General features: G+C 27.7%; 1 protein-coding gene across 3 annotated transcripts; it reads right to left on the minus strand.

Annotated features, from left to right (window-relative positions):
* Nucleotides 1-1,381: 1,381 nt before the first annotated feature.
* Nucleotides 1,382-18,858, minus strand: Mocs1 (Molybdenum cofactor synthesis 1). 3 transcript variants are annotated; one of them, XM_089219306.1, is made up of 8 exons: nt 18,716-18,857; nt 14,823-14,913; nt 14,418-14,585; nt 13,626-13,858; nt 11,290-11,514; nt 9,501-9,646; nt 8,048-8,133; nt 1,382-2,988 (listed from the first exon to the last, which is right to left on the minus strand). In XM_089219306.1, exons 2-8 carry the CDS (start codon nt 14,887-14,889, stop codon nt 2,324-2,326), a joined length of 1,590 nt encoding a protein of 529 aa, XP_089075432.1. In that variant the 5' UTR covers nt 14,890-14,913; nt 18,716-18,857; the 3' UTR covers nt 1,382-2,323. The 3 variants fall into 3 exon arrangements, with proteins under 3 accessions (XP_089075432.1, XP_089075428.1, XP_089075434.1); XM_089219302.1 differs by having other exon boundaries at nt 1,405-2,988; nt 18,736-18,858; XM_089219308.1 differs by lacking the exon at nt 1,382-2,988 and adding an exon at nt 4,634-5,357 and having other exon boundaries at nt 18,736-18,858.
* Between the last annotated feature and the right edge of the window lie 1,153 nt (nt 18,859-20,011).

The following is a 20,011-nucleotide window of genomic DNA, read 5'->3' on the forward strand; positions in this document are numbered from 1 at the left end:
AGTTACTGATTACCCAAGCTCTAAAATTATAGATAGATCATAAATGTTTATTTTTTTCAGTATTCAATAGTATTTACTATTTATCCATATTACTGTGTAACTGAAAATAATGGTTTGACTGGCTTAATATTTTGTTTTAACACTTTGTTTATGCAGTAAAAATAATTTTGTATGATGCTATTAATTCAACTCTTCAAATATTTCACTGGAGCAATAAGTAGTTTAAATTTTTTTTCATTCCATAAATTGTTCAGAATTTTATCAAAATAGTATTCAGTTCAAAGATTATTGTAAAAAAAAGATTGGATTTTATTTATCAACGGTTATAATAAGATACATTAACATAATTGAAAAAATATTGTACGAGTTAGGTACTTACATACTTACTCAAATTATGACTATGTATATAATAACTACCAACTTAATTTGATCAAAATTTAATAACTTACAGCTAATGTTTACTATGTAATTTTAAAAGCCAAATAATTAAAATATGTGATAAAGGTTTTTTTAGTATGCTATTATTTAGCCTAAAATGGCTTTAAATATTAATTTGTTGTAGGTATATATTTAATTTAAAAACCGTAATATTATTGTCTATGCACAGTCATTACATTAAACAATGTTATTATAATAACTAATTTTATGTTTTCAAAATTAAAAGTAAAAACAAACCAATTTTTATAATATTTTATCAGACAAATAATAAAAAAATCTGAATTTTTGTATTTGTTATGACATCTGTGTATAAAACAATTTAATTCCAATGTTAGCATGATTATAAATAAAATACTCGAATGTAATTAAAATTTATTTTAAAGTCAATCTAACAAACCCTTCAAAATAATCATACCTACAAGTTTTAATATTTTATTTTCTGCATAAATGCTAAAATTTTATTGCTGATTTATTATTTTTGTTTGCGGTCATTTAATGTTATTAATCACACATTTAAGCATATTAATAATATACATAAATTATGATATTATAATTGAAACTATATTTATGTACATTTTAATATTTTCATTTAATTGTCATTCTAGAAATATAATTAATTCTTGTATTATTATTTATTAAAATGTTAGTATAAATTATTATGTATATGTAACACATACTATTATATAATATGTTAATATTATGGAAACAACTATGATTAAGTATTATAATAATTTATAAGTTAAATAATATTGTATTGTATATTGAACTGTTCAATAATAATACTTATATATATATATGAATGTAAAACATGTACAACTTATAGTTACCATTTTGATATAATATTTATCAATTTCGTAGATTTAATGCCAAACATACCCATTATGATAATATAGACCCAAGTGATATAATATTCTATATTTATAATACCATATACTCATAATGTAATTAACTGTAAACAAATAAATTTAATAATATATAAGCATATAACATATGTGGTATATATGTACATAATATGTGCTCTACCTACCTAATATTGTGACTCATTAATTATTTGTATTTCGATTTCCTTAATTTAATGTATTATATATAATACCTATACATATTATGGACTATGGAGTACCTAACCTTTATGCAAAAGAATTTCTAAAGTACTTGTGGTATATACTTGAAATAGGTAGTTAAAACATTTAAGTCTAAACATTTGATAATTTTTAATGATTTTTTATGATTCAATCTATACAACTGTACAAATGGGTACTATTTAAGAAAAAAAAATTTATTTTTCAACGAGTGAATTACTTTAAATAGATATCTGTCAAAATTGAATTAATTGTTTTAGTTATGTTTCGCTGGTTCGTGTGATTTAAACGTAGGTACTTTTATATGGTTATCGGTTGTACGTTGTATGTTGAAGTACAAATTGCTATTTTAAAATCTATCTTAACATATATTATTTTAATATTTTACTTAAAAATATGCGAATTATAAACTACGAACCATAATGGGTTCCTTTACCTAACAAATTATGCAATATTTATGTTGCTAAATATTACACGTTTAAAACAAATCGATCAGCATCAATCATCATCTGATTACTGGGATAAAATTTAAAATATTATTTACAAAAACAAGTATTTAAGTTATTGACGGAAAATACATAGGCACAAATTGAGGGGTGCTCAGCCCTTCTCTCACAAATCTAGAACATACAATTTTAAAATGCTGTATTATAAATGTCTGCTTGCCTTTTAATATATTCTGCCCCCCTCCAAAGTCTAAAGTTGAAATTGAGCCTATGGAAAAATATTTAAAAACAATCGGGTAGTCGATGACCTCCCTACTCGCTTAAATAAACGAGTCCTTTGCCCCTATTGGATTTTTAGCGCTAATCATCGTCGTTATCCTTTGCTCGATAATCGGTTTTTCCGCCCGTCTTGGACAAGAGCTTGACGTGTTCGATGACCGTTTCTCGGCTGACCGCTTTGCACATGTCGTAAACCGTGAGTGCGGCCACTGAGCACGCCGTCAAGCACTCCATCTCGACACCCGTCCGGTCGGTGCTGACCACCGTGGCCGTTATGTGAACGCGGCCGTGGAGCTCGTCCAGCCTGGCGTCCACTGTCACGGAGTCCAGCCGGATCTGGTGGCACAGCGGTATCAGCTGCCACGTGACCTTGGCCGCACATATGCCCGCCAGCCTGGCCACGGACAGCACGTCGCCCTTTTTGCACGCGTCCTCGGCAATTAGCCGGGTGGCCGTCGCGTCCAACAGCACCTGAGCCACCGCCGTAGCCGTCCGCCGAGTTTCACGTTTTCCCGAAACGTCCACCATGCGCGCGTCCCCCGACCTACCGTCCACGTGCGTCAGGCGTGGCTCGTCGTCACCGCCGCCGCCGTCGCTACCCGTATAAATGTTTCTAGCGTGACGGCCTATGACGGATGCCCTATAAACGTTTCTGACGATAAAGTCGTCGTTGGAGACCATACAAACGTTTTTGACGAGACGGCCGTTTCTGATCACGGCGACCACCGATTTTGTCCGATCAGCGACTGTAACACGAAAATAAAAAGGGAGAAAAATCTTTGATAGGCACGTTTTCAATCGTCAGCTGTATATATCTAGATACAACGGTGGTCATATGAGTTCAGTTTAAAAAAAAAATATTAAAATTTGACTCAATGTTCGGATCATAAAAATTAAGAAAAATGTATATAATTTTTCATATTATAAGCTTAAGGGTGGGCAATTCCCTCGAACACGATTTGATGGATATTCCCATGAACGTGTGAGAATTCCTGGAATCGTGCAGGATCTGCGGGAACGAATTATAGTTTACGCATCATAATGTTAAAATTAATAGTGTGTTTAATTTAAATAGGTATATAAATTTTTCACTTGATCTCAATTAAAACAAAAAAAAAACACTTATACTGCTTAAAAGATGAAAATAAAAAATGTTGTGCTATTAAAATTATTTCATATAGCATGACGAGACTATTTTTTTTATATTTGCTTATAAATTATAATCATTAAAAACAGTTTAGGGCTTTAAAATGTAGGTAATTAATTTCAAAAGAAAAACAAATATATTAATAGGTAACACTTATTATTGTGCATAAATTAGTAGATCAATTATTTTGTAATTTATTTTATAATTATCCGGAGACAGGTAGGTACATAACATTTAGTAGATATAGGTAGGTACCTACCTACCTATATTTATTGAAAATCAATCGATGTTATCAATAGGTGGTATTTAGGTAATCGTGAATTAGGTAATCAATATAGTAAGTGCTAGGTAGATACATATAGTACTTAAAGAAAAACATAATTTATCGTTGTATTTAGGAATTTGCTGCTCAAAGGCTACAAAAAAAACAACCAAATTATTTGAGAAAAAAAATTTATTAGTCTTAAAAATAATTTTTATATCAAAACTAACTTGGTTAGTAACATTTGGTTAAAAATAATATGTTCTAAAAAATTAAAATTGAATGTGAATTCTTGATTTGTAACTTCCGAAAACGCTTTAATTATAATATCATAATTGATGCTGGAGATTAGATCACTTTTTATATAAAATACTGCGGTGTAATTACTAATTTGTGCTAATATGATAGGTATTATTAAAAATAAATAATTATGGTAGGCAATAAATTATATATAAATATAAAAACATACCTATTATTAATTGTATTTTATAGTAGATGAGTCAATGGAGTTATGACTTATGAGTGAATTAAAACAATGAAAAAAAAAATCAACTTGTTAAGTAGATAGGTACCGAATAAAAATTTTTAACCAAAAATTATTATTTTGGACCTACTTATTTAAGGTATGTACGATACCCATTGAAAAAACAATCCTAAGAAAAACAATTAGCTTTTGGATTATTTATCGTTTTAACTTAACGCTTTATAAATATTATTTACAGTGGTGCAACTAGAAAAAAAATGTCGGTGGGATTACATTTGTACATTACTACAATGTAGGTATAGGTAGGCACATAAGATATACCAACGAGAGTTAGTACTCTGTTGTGATTTACCATTGTAATAACTAATAATATAATTTTAATAAGTTCTCAGAAAATATTTTTAATCGAGATCATTGATGTATATTATATAAGTTATTATATTAGGCATCGGAGAAATTTTTTTTTTTTCTTGGGGGGGGGGGGGGGGGGTCGTTAGCTACAGATATGTTGAAAATTGGTTTTAACATTTTTGTTAGGCTTAGGTTATACTTTAGTTCAACGACGAAGTGAAAGTGGTATATGAACGGTATGATTTCATTTTTTATCATAAAAATAAATTGTTATGTCTGAAAAACTTATGTCTGATTTTTGATATAGGTAGTCATGGGTCATGAATGTACAATAATAATAATAACATTTGGCCTTTTGCATGAACCTGCAGCTGAGACCAATCGTTCCGATAACTGTAGAACAGTAGAACCAACAATCAATTATTGATTTGCCAAATAAAATATCTGATCTATATAAATATACAGTTATTTGTTATTTATTTTCAAACACAACAGTTTGATATTATAGTTTGTAGGTTTTATATAAATTAAAGTGGTGGATAATATAATAGGATGTATAGGTAATTAATATAATTATTAACGACTAAATGAAACATGTTTAAATACAAACATCAAAAAGTTAAATTATGTAGATACATCATATTAATCCTTTATCACATCGTTTCCTGTTTACAAAGAAATTGAATAGGTAGGTACGTTTCCAGTCAAAAAGTACCGCGGTACGTTTATAAATATAAAGGTTCTATAGATTTCAAATATTTGTTTTAGTGGATAGGTAATACATTATTATACGGTGTATTTGTTGTCGGGCTTACTCATCCGCCGATCAAAATCATTGGACGATTCGGCATTCGAGGAAGATTTTTCATTCCTAAAACATCGTTATATTCAATCATTACGTTATTATGTTTTTATAATATATATTTTTTGCAAGGCCGTGAGTTGAGTTATTCACGAATACTTATAGGTACTCTAATAATTAATACGTTTTGAAATGAACCATTATTGGCATAAATCTAAGACAAATGTCCAGAATCTAGATAGAATAATTATTTTCATTTTAAGGTTGGATAAATATTGGTATCTTGTACTTCATATTTACGACTTAAAATGTTATTTTGATGGTTTAGTGTTGTCACTATAAATTGACCTATCTGTAGTATAGTATATAATAGTAATACAATCCAACGAAAAAAAATATGTACCTGTATTTTAATTTTTTTTTTAAATTTTATGCACCTACCTGCCTATTGATATAGACATACAAATGACAAATATTTGTAATGTAATAGGTATTGTAATTACCACACACGTGTCAGTTGATAAAAAACAATTTCCATACAACAACCTTACAGTATGATATTAAATAATATTCATTGTTCATTGTACCTACTAACCTACTTATGTAAAAAATTCAGAATTTATCAATAAGAAATTGATTATGATGAATATTAATTGACGGATATTACATATTTGACTGATTCTTCGTTACATTTTTGACATACACATTACACAATATACCTAGTTAGGTAGGTAGGTACTTAACTACCAGAAATATTTTGATTTATCTAGTTCTGCTAATAATAAAGTTATTTTACTAAATTTTCATTTTTGAACTTCTAGACTGCAACGGCTGCAGACATATCTGAATAATCTATATTGTTCATCAGTTATAAAGAATGCAGTTGATAAAATATGAATCGACAAGTAACATTGAATTAAGTGCTGAATCGTTACCTAGTAAGCGATATCGGATAGATGTCAACATCGGCAGAAAACAATGACTACTGTTTGCTTAACGTTAACAATATCTTCATATTATTCAACGTTATCTTCTTTGACATATACCCGCCAGTGCGGCACCGATGAATTGTGGGAGCCTGTGCAAAATTCTATGGGGCCCTATACCTACATTTTTTTTTTTTTTTTAGAATAGGTTTTATAATATGCTGAAAATCCCAATATAGTTGGGAAATGATAAAAAAGCAAATTTCAAAACTAATAATTTATTTAATATAATAACAAAGCATTTATTGTCCTCTATACCTCTTTTGTATTACGTAGATGTTACGGTTTAACTAGGTATCATAATCTTTCATTTTTATATTATATAAATGTGTATTGTGTATATTACAGTAAAATTCTATTCAGAATTTTAAGAACATCGCACTTTTATAATAATGCTAATGGTTTTTGTTTGGTTATTACTTTATTAGTATAACTATAATTGATATTAATTGATGAATTCATTTTTATGAAAAAGCGCATAATTTTAACAAAAAACAAATAGGTAAATCAATATTTTTAATAAGGGTATCTACCTAGAGTAAGACATACCTATGATTTAACTACTATTTTACTAATTTATTTCTATTGGCAATAGATAAGGTATAGAACGCGTTAGGTACATTACTAATAAAAGCTTGATTAGTGGCTTGGTGAGGCGTGGAAACGCACTGAGCGTACGTACCAGCCGCAGTTGCTAGTTCCCCGATGGGTGACCACCAGGGATTTTCAGCAACACATCCTTGCCACACATACACAGATACGTGTTACAACCTACCAACTCAAAACCTACGTGGGTACTAATACACAAAAATAACCCCTATCATGCCACCCCACACCCAATGGCCTATGTTGCTGTGAGTTCCCGCTAATAAAAAAAAGCTTGATTAAATCCAAAACACAATAATTTTTTGTTTGTTTAATTATTTGCAAGTACATATCAATGTGTTTTGAATGCACGAAACGAGATTACAAACGAATAAAAAACGTAAAAGGATTTAGTGAAGATTTCATGAATATCATTCGCCAAGCTGATGCGATTGTGTACCTACTTAAGTTAATTAATTTTTTAATCATTATAAACTATCATTTATGAAAGTACCTGCCTACTCCAGCAATTATAACCTATATTTTATTGATTTTTGGACGTGGCTTTTTTTGGTTTATTTTCCACACAATTTACATAAGTACCCCCCATTCTTCAGTAACTTCGAAACTGACATGTATACTTTATACAATTCACGTCACTGGGTAAATTATAGGTACTATGAAAAAAAAAATTGTATACAAAATAATTTGTCTTTACAAAATTGCACGTGATTAATCAACAAACAATGATGGATAATAATATAATTTAGGATTCATCATTATTAAAAATTATGGAGTAGGTAAACTGCGTTCTCACGAAAAAGTCATATTCATGTATAAGTACCTACAAGCTACAACCTATACTACTTAAATTGCGGTTCAGATGTTTTTGAAATGTGCGTATAAATTAAGTCTCAGAACAATTTACAAAACATGCAAAGTGGTATAAATATTCATTGCAATATTGCCTTTTTTTTAATTAGGTACGTTAATCTGATATAAAACACATAGCTGTGGTTTCATGTTAGTATATAGTCATTAATCATTATATATAAGCATTATTGAATTTGTGATGACTACCCGGTGCCTAAATGTGATTAAATACATTTTAAAATCAGCTCGCTGCTCGTTAATGTATCCGGAGATTTTCTTACGACTCAAACTACGAATTCAAAACTATAATATTACCAGCATGTTTCCTCTTTTTATCTTTCACTGCATTCGATATGATGTCCAATAGTTCTTCATCTGAAGCTCCTTCCCGAAGCGGATCCCTAGATAAATATAATATTCAAGTAATCCAAATTGCATAATGTTTTTCTGATCAGCATCAGCATTTCAATAATATGTATTCACCATACATAAAATAGATACAGTGTATAATGTCCCAAAAGTCCCATACATATTTCTGTAACACATCAATTTATTTAAATGCAAAATGTTCGACGAGAATTTATGAAGATTTCAATTCAAGTCTTGACAGTATACATTTCTTATACATTACAGTTTGAAAAAACCGTATTTAAAATAAATATTGATCAGTCACGGGGACAGTTAGAGTGATACGGGCCTTTAACAACATATATAGGCAAACTTTACAAGGTAATGTTTTTAAGTAGATATATAAAAGGTATCCTCTGCATTTATGCTTAAATTATGCAGTGTTTGTGAGTTGTGGCTCAATCCCTAAATGACGTACGAGTTGCGACCATACAATAATGTATAAAATACAAATACATATATATATATATATATTATATATATTATATATTATATACTATATGGCTATAATATATAGTATATAAACATCACAATATTACGTATTTTCTATATACTATAAATTGTCGTACTTGTATTAATATTTGTCTTGAAAAAAATAAAAGTATTGGTATAATACATTATGACGATAATGTAAAAAAAAAAGCATTCATATATTAATAATATTTTTTTGTGGTTTATTACCTAATAATATTGTATAATAATTTAATTGACTATTGTTTTGGCAAAAACTTAAAACTCAACGATTTAATTAAATCAAAATTATCTATTTATTTTAGGTTAGGTTATTGCCAAAAATTCGTCAATAAAGCAGTCTATGACGTTTTCAGGCTCCAAAAACGGCAATAAAAAAAAATATTTTAAATTAAACGATTGATTTCGGACTGAATACGCATTGACAATTTTCATTTTACCATTTGAAATTATCCGATTATCGTAGTTAATGCAAGTCATATACGGCAGATAAGACGATAAAACGATCTAAACACTAACCTAACGATTTAAACACTATTGTGTAGCGTACAAACGGTTTTATTTTCAAATAAGAATTTTTTTATCATTCATAAATAATTATTTTGATGCTTATTGTTCAGTATATAATATAATTATATTTATTTTTTAACACTATGTATTAACAATTTAAAAACGAGAATTTTCTGAATATCTATACTGTTTATGGACTTAATGATATGTTGCATATTACCTATATAATTGTTATAAATACTAAAATATGCATCGATTTAGAACTTTAAAATCTAGGTATAGTTAGATTGTTACTTAAACCGTAAAATATAATATGTTAATCATTAATAGTAACGTGTGTATGTTAATTGCGTTAAAATTATTTGCGTTCTAAAGTCACCTCAAACTGATTTCGTTGTTTTGAAACAAGCAAGCTTTTAGATTTCCGTCGGCCATTAATCTGAGTCGGTTACAACTATCGCAATAATCATCGGTCATTGACGATATGAAACCAACGCTGCCTGCAAATCCTGGTACTCGATACATCTACGAAACATATTATAGTAATTCATTAAAAAACGTCATTTAATTTGGGCTGCCTAAATTATGCAAATCCACATGATACTATATTATTATAGTATAAAATAATGATTAGAATGTATAAATCATGATACAACCAAGACCATTTTTAAGGCGTTTGATATAGGCAATTTTTGTCAACCATTGAAAAATATTCAATGTAACTATTACAATATGTAGTCCCGTGTCACTATGTCAGTACCATCGTCCTTAAATTACAATATTATAGAAATACATTTTATTTAAATTTTTTTTAAACAACATAGCATGAAAAACATCCACTTAGGTTACAATCATTGGTACCTAATACACTAAATTTACATGAATTACTTAAAATTATTTTTAAAGTAATTGATACAAAAAAGTAGGTAATTATAGATAGCCGTTGTAATTTAAAGTCGAGTGACCACGCATTTCAGGTCATTATAGCGAAAATGTTAAATTTAAATTTAAAGATAAATCATTGACGAAAAATAATTCTGAATAGTGAACGGAATTACGGAAACTGTCTGAAAGCCACATTGTTAAGTATATTTTATTACAAATTGTATTGCTATTTAGTAATGTATTTTACTATTATTAGTAATAACCAATAACTTATACGGTAGGTTGAATTATTTTTTACCAAAAACATAGTATTTACTATATTATTAATTATTCTAAATTTCTAATAGTAAATAATGTATTTTTTTTTTTTAGGGTTAAGGCTTCGACAACTGAGGTCATTAGCCTTGGGGAACATTAAAGGAAGGTACTGTAGGTTTAACAAATAATGTATTATATTATCATAAGGTGTTAACTTTATGGTCAATACGACTTTAAAGTACTGTAGAATTATGTGAATCGTGGTTAAATAGCTTAAAATCAATCAAAATATTTTGAAAATTAAATTGTGTATTGTAAAATATAATAATAATAGTATACGCAACATTTTCAAGTCAAAAATGTTAGAACGACAACAAAATAGCTAAAATCTGTATTTTTTGTTGTTATATTCATTTACTTCTAAATTTAAACTTAACTTGTCTATAAAAAAAATGTATTTATAAATTAATAAGATTTTTATAGCATCAGTATTCAGTAGTAGTATGTCAGAAACCATACTTACAGTTGAATAATATGAAAGTATTCCTAAATTTTTAAAAATTTTAAGTATTAATTAAAAAAAAAAAAAAACTACTTAAAAATACATATCATTCAATCATTGTAAAACTTGTATTAAATTATTTATCGCTTTGTCCTCAAAATCAAAAAGTTTTTTTTTTAAGATTAAATAAACACAAAAATTATTACTTATAAAACAATATCAACTATTTTCATACTAATAAAAATAATAATATCATCAAATTAAACAACTTTAAGACACATCAAAATGTATTGTCTCCTGTGATGGTTCCTTAGCTATATGACTGTAATTTGAATGGTTATTTTTCATTCAAATCGGTTTTTACGTAAAAATTTCACGGTTGTGTCACTGACAAATATTATATGGAATTATGGAATAATATTATATTAAGTAGTGTATTTGTGTTTTGTTTATTATATTTTTTATTACGATTTTGGACTTGGTTTTATGACTCAATTAGTGATTATACTAAATAAAAGCTTACTTTTGAAGTTGAATTCGGCTCGTTATCACAGGGTTCAAAATTAGGATGTGACTTCGTGATCTTTTGGATTGCTTCTTTATAAGGTACCATTCGCTTTTCGTCCCAATCATTCTTCGAAAACGGCATGAACTCGATAAACCGATAATTGATTTTCCTGTCTCTAGTCATTTCAACGAAATCAGCTAATTCGTCAAAATTTATTCCTTTCATCAATACGCAGTTCACCTATAGCAATAAAAACATAATTATAGTAATTAATAGTAATAATATCAATAACTACAATTGTACGACTAAACATATCTGTCGATGTATTTCTAAAAAATATAAAGAATGTACCTATATCATAAGTGTTGTTGCGAACAATTCATTATTGATAATTGTATATATATCATATAATAATATGTATTAAGTGTTGAATAACCAAAATAGTATCGGTACAAGAAAATTTTCTAGTTTGTGCTACTAATTAAAAAATTTCCATTACTTTTTAAAATCCTCGATATAAGTTGGCAATTTATGTAACTCAAATAATCATTATAGAATCAATTTCGCTTTTTGATCTAATTCAAAATCGCAAAATCGTAGGTACTTAATCTTATAGGTACTAAATTATAAAATAAAACCAAAATCCAATAACGTCAGTGAAAAAAATTATAATATAATCAATTTCAATGTGAGTGGATTGTAAATGCGAGAGCTACACATTTACCAATAAAATCATATATATTAGCTGAACAACTTTAATTTGTTGAACACGGAATTTATAGCATCGGGTGGTTGACTAAAGAGTTTCAAGACCCGACGCAATATTATTTGGCACACGAATTAGTGACGTATTGGGCAGTGTGATAGATGCCATAGAAGGCACGAGACATGCGTAAAACAAACATGAAATCAATTACTTATCGAAATTCAAAAATCGTGTACCTAAAACCTGTGTCGACGACCACCTCTGCAAATAACGAGACGATTATCATTCCATCAAGCTGAACGCGTTGTTGTCAGGTTAAAAACTACAGGATGCGGCATAAAGGTGCATAGAGACAGGGCCCCAAATGAGGGGGTGGGCTTTGGACTGCAGTGTAGGCCAGAAAGGCCTACCTAATTAGACGTTAAATTTGAATTTGAATACGTTGTTTTAAAGTTTATTATCATATTTTATAATATATTAACGTGTGATCGACAAAGTGATATTATTATATGCAAAAAAGTGACATTTCATTAAATGAAAAGACCTACAAAATTTACGAAATTTCCAGCTTCAAATTAAGAAATACAAATAACGCCAAGTTATTCAGAACGTATTGACGAATAAGATAACAATTGACACGAGTATAAATACTGTTTATTAATTTTCTTTGATCAATTTTCGGAAATAATTATCAAACATTTATAATAATCTTATTTTAAAAATTAATAGAAAGTTGATTTAATTATTTAACATTTTCAAAAATCAACCGATATGTGTGTTAAACAATTGGTATTTCAGAAATAATCTTTCTATCAAAGATTTTAATGGTACCAAAGTTTTACCGGTGCGCCAATTTTAACTCAAGTCCATATCGAAACCGACCAGCAGTTCATGTTCATGCATAGGTACATTAGTATATGAACAAGTTATATAATAGGATAAGAATTAATAATGGATGAGCAAGTATGGACAAATGCACACGACTGCATTTCGACGACAAATGTATTCGATACGTATAATATTAATGGATTTATTATACATGGTTGTATCGTATGTCATATGTTTTAATATGTCATTTTTTATTTACAATTACTGATTGATAAATAGGACTTGAAAAAATAAAAATAAAATATCTATTTGTATTTTAATTTTTCAGTGAAAAAATATAATTTCTCTAGCACGTGTTCAGAACACCACGTAAAACTACTCTGCTGTATAATGTATTATGGAAAAAAAAGGCTTCATAAATTTGCCTAGACATAAGGATCGTTACATATGTAAGAATACCATTACTATTCTGAAACTATAAAATAAACTTTACCATCACGTTAATGTGGTATTACAGTAGGTAGTACACTGATCAATGATAATCCATCTTCTCACGCTAAAGTTTCTCATATAGAAGTATTAGGTAGGTACTACATTATTTGTTTTTTAATCCTTCTATAGTACGAAGAACTATCCAAGTATTTAATACGAGACAAAGATAATAATCAGAACCACAATACTTTTATTCTTAGGTATATTAAAAACAATTTTTTTGTACTCGATGCATCACACACGATCAAAAATCATTAGGCTGTTAAAGGTCAAACAACACTCAATTTTATGTATATAATAATACAGTGTATCTATATATACGCACCTTAACTGGATTGAATCCCAGTTGCAATGCTAAATCGATGCCTGCCAACACTCTTTTCAACAATCGGCCGTCTCTTCTAGTTATATTTCCATATGTATTTTGTTGTAACGTGTCTAAACTAATATTTAGTGCGTTCAATCCAGCTCGTTGGAGGTCCACCAATTGTTTCGTTAGAGTCAAACCATTCGTGGTCATCGCAATCGTTTTGAGATTTTTAATATTTCTCAGCGATTCTAATACACAACACAGAGTTTAATTATCATAGTATCATACGTCATGTGCACAATATTTGATAGCAAAATTTTTAAAAAATCAACGATGTCATTATTCTAAAGTTTAGACATAATAAACGGTATCTGTACATAGTAAGGTCTAAGGTTTGTTAATTGTAACCTACATCAGAACCTGATACAAATATTTAATCAAAAATTCATATTTCTAAACTACTTAGTTTATTACGATAAAAATCCTGTTTTCATATTTTAAAAGGTGTATTCATTTTTTAAAGTATAATATATGAAATTTTAACACAATATTTTAAGAGAACTTCAGAGTTAAATAGGCTTTGTAAGTACCAATGTACATTTTACATAAATTTCCAAGCGATCTCAGATATTTTAGTTCAATTAAGTGTCTAAGTACCTTTATTTATACTTTCAATTTTTAGATTCAAAAAGTAGAAAGATAATTTTTTATTTTTTAAAACGTCTAATAAAAAAGCTCAAATATAATGATACTATTATTATTACTTAAAAACTTGAATTGAGTTATGTTAAAATTATATAAGCTTACCAACTATTTGAATAATATCCTTTTTCACTGTAGGTTCTCCACCTGTAATTCGAATTTTATCAACCCCTTGTTTAGCGAATAATGATACTAAACGGACTATTTCGTTATTCGAAAGCAATTTTGACTGTTCTGACAGCTTTGCTCCTTTAAGTGGCATACAATATTCACCTGGACACATTTTGTTATGGTTATACATTAAAATTTATAAGTAAAACAAAGATTTTATAAATATCATTAAAATTACTTAATTTTTTTACATAATATTTTATATTTATATTTATACATACCTAATACAGGTTAGGTTAGTACAGTTTTTAAAGTTTGACAATTTGTACAGTATTTTTTCATTCAAACTGATAGGTAATTTTTATTTTTATTTTTAAATGGATGTTAGTGATTACTTACATCTAAGATTACAACGTTCGGTCAGCGACACTCGAAGATAATTATGTTTCCTACCAAATGTGTCCATCAAAACTTCATCGAACGATGATTTCTAAAACAAGTGTTATTCGTCTATAAGATGTTGAATACATTAATAAATAATAATATAGGTATTGAGATTATTATTATTCAAACTTAAATCTATTCATATCAGGAATGAAGGAACATTTATTTTCTAGAAAAAGCTGTTTCTTCAAATCAGTCTGCAGTAAATACAATCTGCAATATTAACTAAACAAATTTCAATAATTTTACGTTTAACGTTATAATATGTAGTATAAATGAAACATCTTTACGAATACGATGACTTGTTAATATTAACCGTTATAGTTACTATTTATTTGTTTAATTTTTTTACTGTATCAAAATATACAGGATAATGTATTTAAAATTAGCTACTTGCATTTTAGTCACATTCAAACATTAAAATATATTTAAGATTATTCTTAGAAATACCAATAGTACAAAAAAATAAAAATATATATTGATATTGTATTAGTAAATCGATTGTTCGTCAATATTGTCTGATGAGTCTCTATATTAAACACCATTTAATTCATATTTACATTATAATGCCATAAAATGTGTTTCTATTTTCTAAATTATACTAAAAACATTAACTAACCATTCAAATTTAAAAACAAATAAATGTATTTATTTTATGAACATTATACTTCTTAAGATTTGGCAGTAATATCTTTATTGTAAAAATTTTTTTAACCATTCATAAATTATAAGTTATATTATGAGATACTGTATTATTGTTTGACACATTTTTTAAAATAATTTTATAAAAAAACATTTTGTTACATTATTTGGTTTAATATGATATTCATAATAATATACGTTTGTTAATAAAACTAACAGATTTAAATTATAAAAAACGTATTAGGTTTTTATCAATGCACCTATCTACAGTGTTGAAAAATATGTCAGTCAAGTATGCAAGTAAGGGATGGTAGGTATATAAAAAAAAAAAAAAAATATATATATATATATATATATACAGTGGTGTAGTGGAGGGTATACGCGGGTATACGGCGTATACCCGAAATGCTAAAATTCTTAAATGCGTATAGGAAAAAAAATAAAACAAATACGCGGGTATACGGTCGTAGCCTTTTGGGTTATTGATAACCATATTACCACAATTTATATACAAATTTCTGATTTTTTTTAGTATCATTACTTCAAGAGAATAATTGAGGTTAATATTATTATGATCACGGTTGTAGATATAATGGATATAATAAACTGTGATTATGATTAATTATAAAATGATAAGATATAGGAAAAATTAAAATTGTCCAAACGTCATAACTTCACAAATGACTTGTGGTGTATTTATTTATCATCAGAAGTTATTAATAAACTATAAACATTGAATACTACGTAAACATAATACATTAGGCAGGGGCTAGGTACCAGATACTGATAATACATGCTTGTCATTTATTACATTTAAATATTTAACTTAATAAAACAAATATTTAAAATTAAATTAATATTACAACGACAGCAATATGGCATCAAACAGTAAAAAAAGAAGTATAAATGATTTCTTTTCAAAAGTAGCAAAAGCAAAGCCAAATAATATCGAGGTAAGTTATTTTATTAATATTTTTTTATATTATTAAATTATAATATTCTTGTAGTTGGATGTTATGCAGGTATAGAATATGATATATAATATATATAATAACCAAAAATTAATTTGTATCAACCCAAGTCAATTTATAACAAGTGTACCTATGTAATAATCTACATTCCCGTTTACTTGACAATAATGAAAATGATACTTTAATATTAAACAATATTCAAATTTTAAACAAACATACATGGCCAATAGATGTTGATATAAGACATGGAGAAAATGAAATACAACAATTGGGCCGTAGATTTTTATTAAATACACCTGTACTACCTAGTTCAAGGAATGAGAAACTTTATTCATAACAATACAATGAATGAAGAAATATAGGAATTAAATATACTTATAAAAACATTGCCAGTTTCTACTGCAGAATGCGAACGGGGATTCAGTTTAATGAATATAATATGTTCTGATCTAAGATCTAAATTGACAATAAAAAATATAGCAAATCTTATGTTTATTAATATAAATGGGCCACCTCTTAATATATGGAACCCAACCAAATATGTTGGAAGCTGGCTGTTGCAGCACAGATCAGCCGATGATACCCGTTCAAGGAAAGTGGAGGCATTAGAAGAACAAACAGACAAAAAATCACTGTGGAAAATTTTATAAATTATAAATTATAAATAAATAAATTTGCTATAATGGAATCATATATTATTATATATTTAAATAAATTTAGAATAATAGATAAATCTAAGTATATTGGTATACAGGTGGTGTGGGGGGCGGAGCCCCCCACGTATTAAATATTTCTCAATTTAGGTGTATACCCAAAACAATATTTACGACTACACCACTGTATATATATATATAATGTAATAATAATAATAAACAAACTACAAGATGTTGTCGACCACAAAATCGAACGTGTTACATACCTATTCTTTATTATAATTTATTACTCAATAAAAAGTATTTTAATCACCTAAATCTAAAACAGTTTAACATATTATTATATATTTGTGTAATGTATACATGCTTTGTTGTCACCATTATTCTCTCAAAGTAGATATCTAGTTGATATAATGAACAATTATTTAATTATAAGACTATGATGAAAAATAATGACCCTATATTTATCAATATATACGTTTGTATCTACCATTAATGAATAATAATAATGTACATTTATTTCAATGTTCACGGTTTATTTAAAATAGTTCTGAAGAGTTGATATTTTAAATTTAAAATGTTTTCTTTATGTCCTTTCAAGAATCTTGGATAACTTTAAAACTAAAAGCCAAATAAATAAATAAATTAAAACTAAAAGATTACAATACAAACATATTGCATATCTATAATAATTAAATTACAATTATTATTAAATACTATATTATGTACCAATATGCTATAACTCGTTTTACAGTTGAAAATCTCTATTCCTTTCAAATTTCTCATTTGCGTACACTTTTGAAACAGTTAAATATAGGTAATGTATCACATATACCTAGCATAATTATTATTTACATAATACTAACCATCATAAACCTATAATGCTAATATTAATACGATAATATGTGTATTTGAATAAAGTGCGCACGCAGGATTAGACAAGGCCGACAAAAAATTCGGGAGTCAAGTTGGTCTGAGTGTTTAAACTTAAAAGTCAATTTTTCATTAAGTAGTATATTTTCATAACTGATAAGAAGTTTAAGAGATATATGGATTATTTATGATCTTATGACAAAACATAGTACCTATACCTATATATGTTTTTGTAGTTTTGTTTTTGTCATTCTTACTTAGGTACTATCTATACAGAGTATCTATTCGTGTGCCATGTGGCTGTTCAATAATGCCAGTTACTAAAAACAGTTAGATAGGTATGGTAGACTGCAGTTCACGTACCAAATAATTTATCGCCTACAACAGTAGCCACGTGCAGGACATAAAATAACAGTTAGGCATTGGTTATTACTTATCACTATTGTTCAAAAAAAAATTTGCCGTTAAACATACATTCATTATACTTTTATTGCTTAAAACTTAAATTAAACCGATTTTTTTTCCTTTATACTTACATAAATTACAATTTACAACACGCTGCCCGCAGGCCAAACATTTTAAACATTCAACCAATTTTAAACATAATATTATATTTGCGTATTGTGAGTACATTTTACGTTTTTAAGTAGGTACTCACAGTAATAACATTGTAAGTCTATAAAAAAATAACATAATATTAGGTACCTACCTACCAATCCGAATACTTACTTTTGTCGAAAACGATTTGACAGACCACTTGTTCTTGCAAATCGCACGCAGCAACATCGTGTAGAATTTACTGACAATATTCACTAACTGTATTGAACACGTCTAGAGTGTTCAAAGTGTTGGGCAATACTGTATAACCGGTTACCATTAAGATATACTGAATGCTGGTAACTTCACTTGACATATGAACTTCGGTGTAGTGCTTATCGCACAAACAACTAATATGGTTTCTATTTATTTTAGAATAAATTTGTTTTTAACTAGGTACCATTTTTTATTCAAAACACACAGTCGTGAGTTTTTGTATTTACTTATTCTTCTGTAAGTACACAAGTTAAGTATAATATAATATATTATATAGCCGTCTACGGTGGCTAGAGAGTCAGGGCAGACGTTACTGTAGTGTACTTAATAAATGCCTTTTATTATTTTGAATAATCGGTTGAAAAGTATAAGATATAATATTATTTAGTGAATATATAGATAAAAAAAGAACAAATCGAATGAATCATATTAATGCCTCACTATCGATTGCGTTAAATTATAGTCATTTTTTAAATGTCTGCCGAATTATACTTATCCAAAATCCAAACATCATTGATGACACTGAAACTGCAATAAAGTTAAAGATGAGTTAGGATATATATTTTAAAATTACATTGGTACAATGCACGACACTATTTAAAGTGAAATATACAAAGAAACAACATTGTGCAATGCTATAACTACCTATGGGTAGGTAAGTGCCTAAAATACAGTACCTATACCAGATATGCCAATTACTTTCTGGACTGTTCGTTAAGGATTTTCAACCTTCAATTAATTGTTAACCACCAACAAATCTATTGGTTTAATCAAATTAAATGCTTTAAATGTTTGTTTCTAGGGTTAGCTCACCATTATTTTAAAACGCAAATCGATGACAGAAGGACACTATTCGGAATAATTTCACTTAGCATTAATTTTGGCAAAAATAAATAAATAAAAAAAGTCAATAATAAGTTGATAGTAGGTAAATGTATATTGGTAATAACTACTCGTGGTATCTAACTACATCACTTTCGTATACAAACGAATCTAAGTTTTACAGTAGAATAATATAATTTATATTGAAATTATATTATTGTTTTAATAATATATTAAATACCTATTGAAACTTCCATTTTAACGATTTTTTTTGCTTCACGAAATATTCTCGAGAGAATAATAATTTTTTTGGTTATCCTTTGAAACTTCTTAATATGAAAATGTCATCCTGTAATTTTGCTACATATAT

This window comes from Diuraphis noxia, unplaced genomic scaffold, assembly GCF_037042655.1.
Source record: "Diuraphis noxia isolate RWA-SAM2 unplaced genomic scaffold, SU_Dnox_SAM2 contig0001, whole genome shotgun sequence".
NCBI lineage: Eukaryota > Metazoa > Arthropoda > Insecta > Hemiptera > Aphididae > Diuraphis > Diuraphis noxia.

What these genes read in the sequence shown, in the direction of transcription:
- Mocs1 (XM_089219302.1), bottom strand. Translation starts at nt 18,792, where the DNA reads ATGTTGCTGCGTGCGATTTGCAAGAACAAGTGGTCTGTCAAATCGTTT. An exon ending in GGATATTATTCAAATAGTTG is followed by an intron (nt 13,859 to 14,417) that starts GTAAGCTTATAT and finishes GTTGTGTATTAG; the next exon opens with AATCGCTGAGAAATATTAAA. An exon ending in AACAACGAAATCAGTTTGAG is followed by an intron (nt 8,134 to 9,500) that starts GTGACTTTAGAA and finishes ATATTTATCTAG; the next exon opens with GGATCCGCTTCGGGAAGGAG.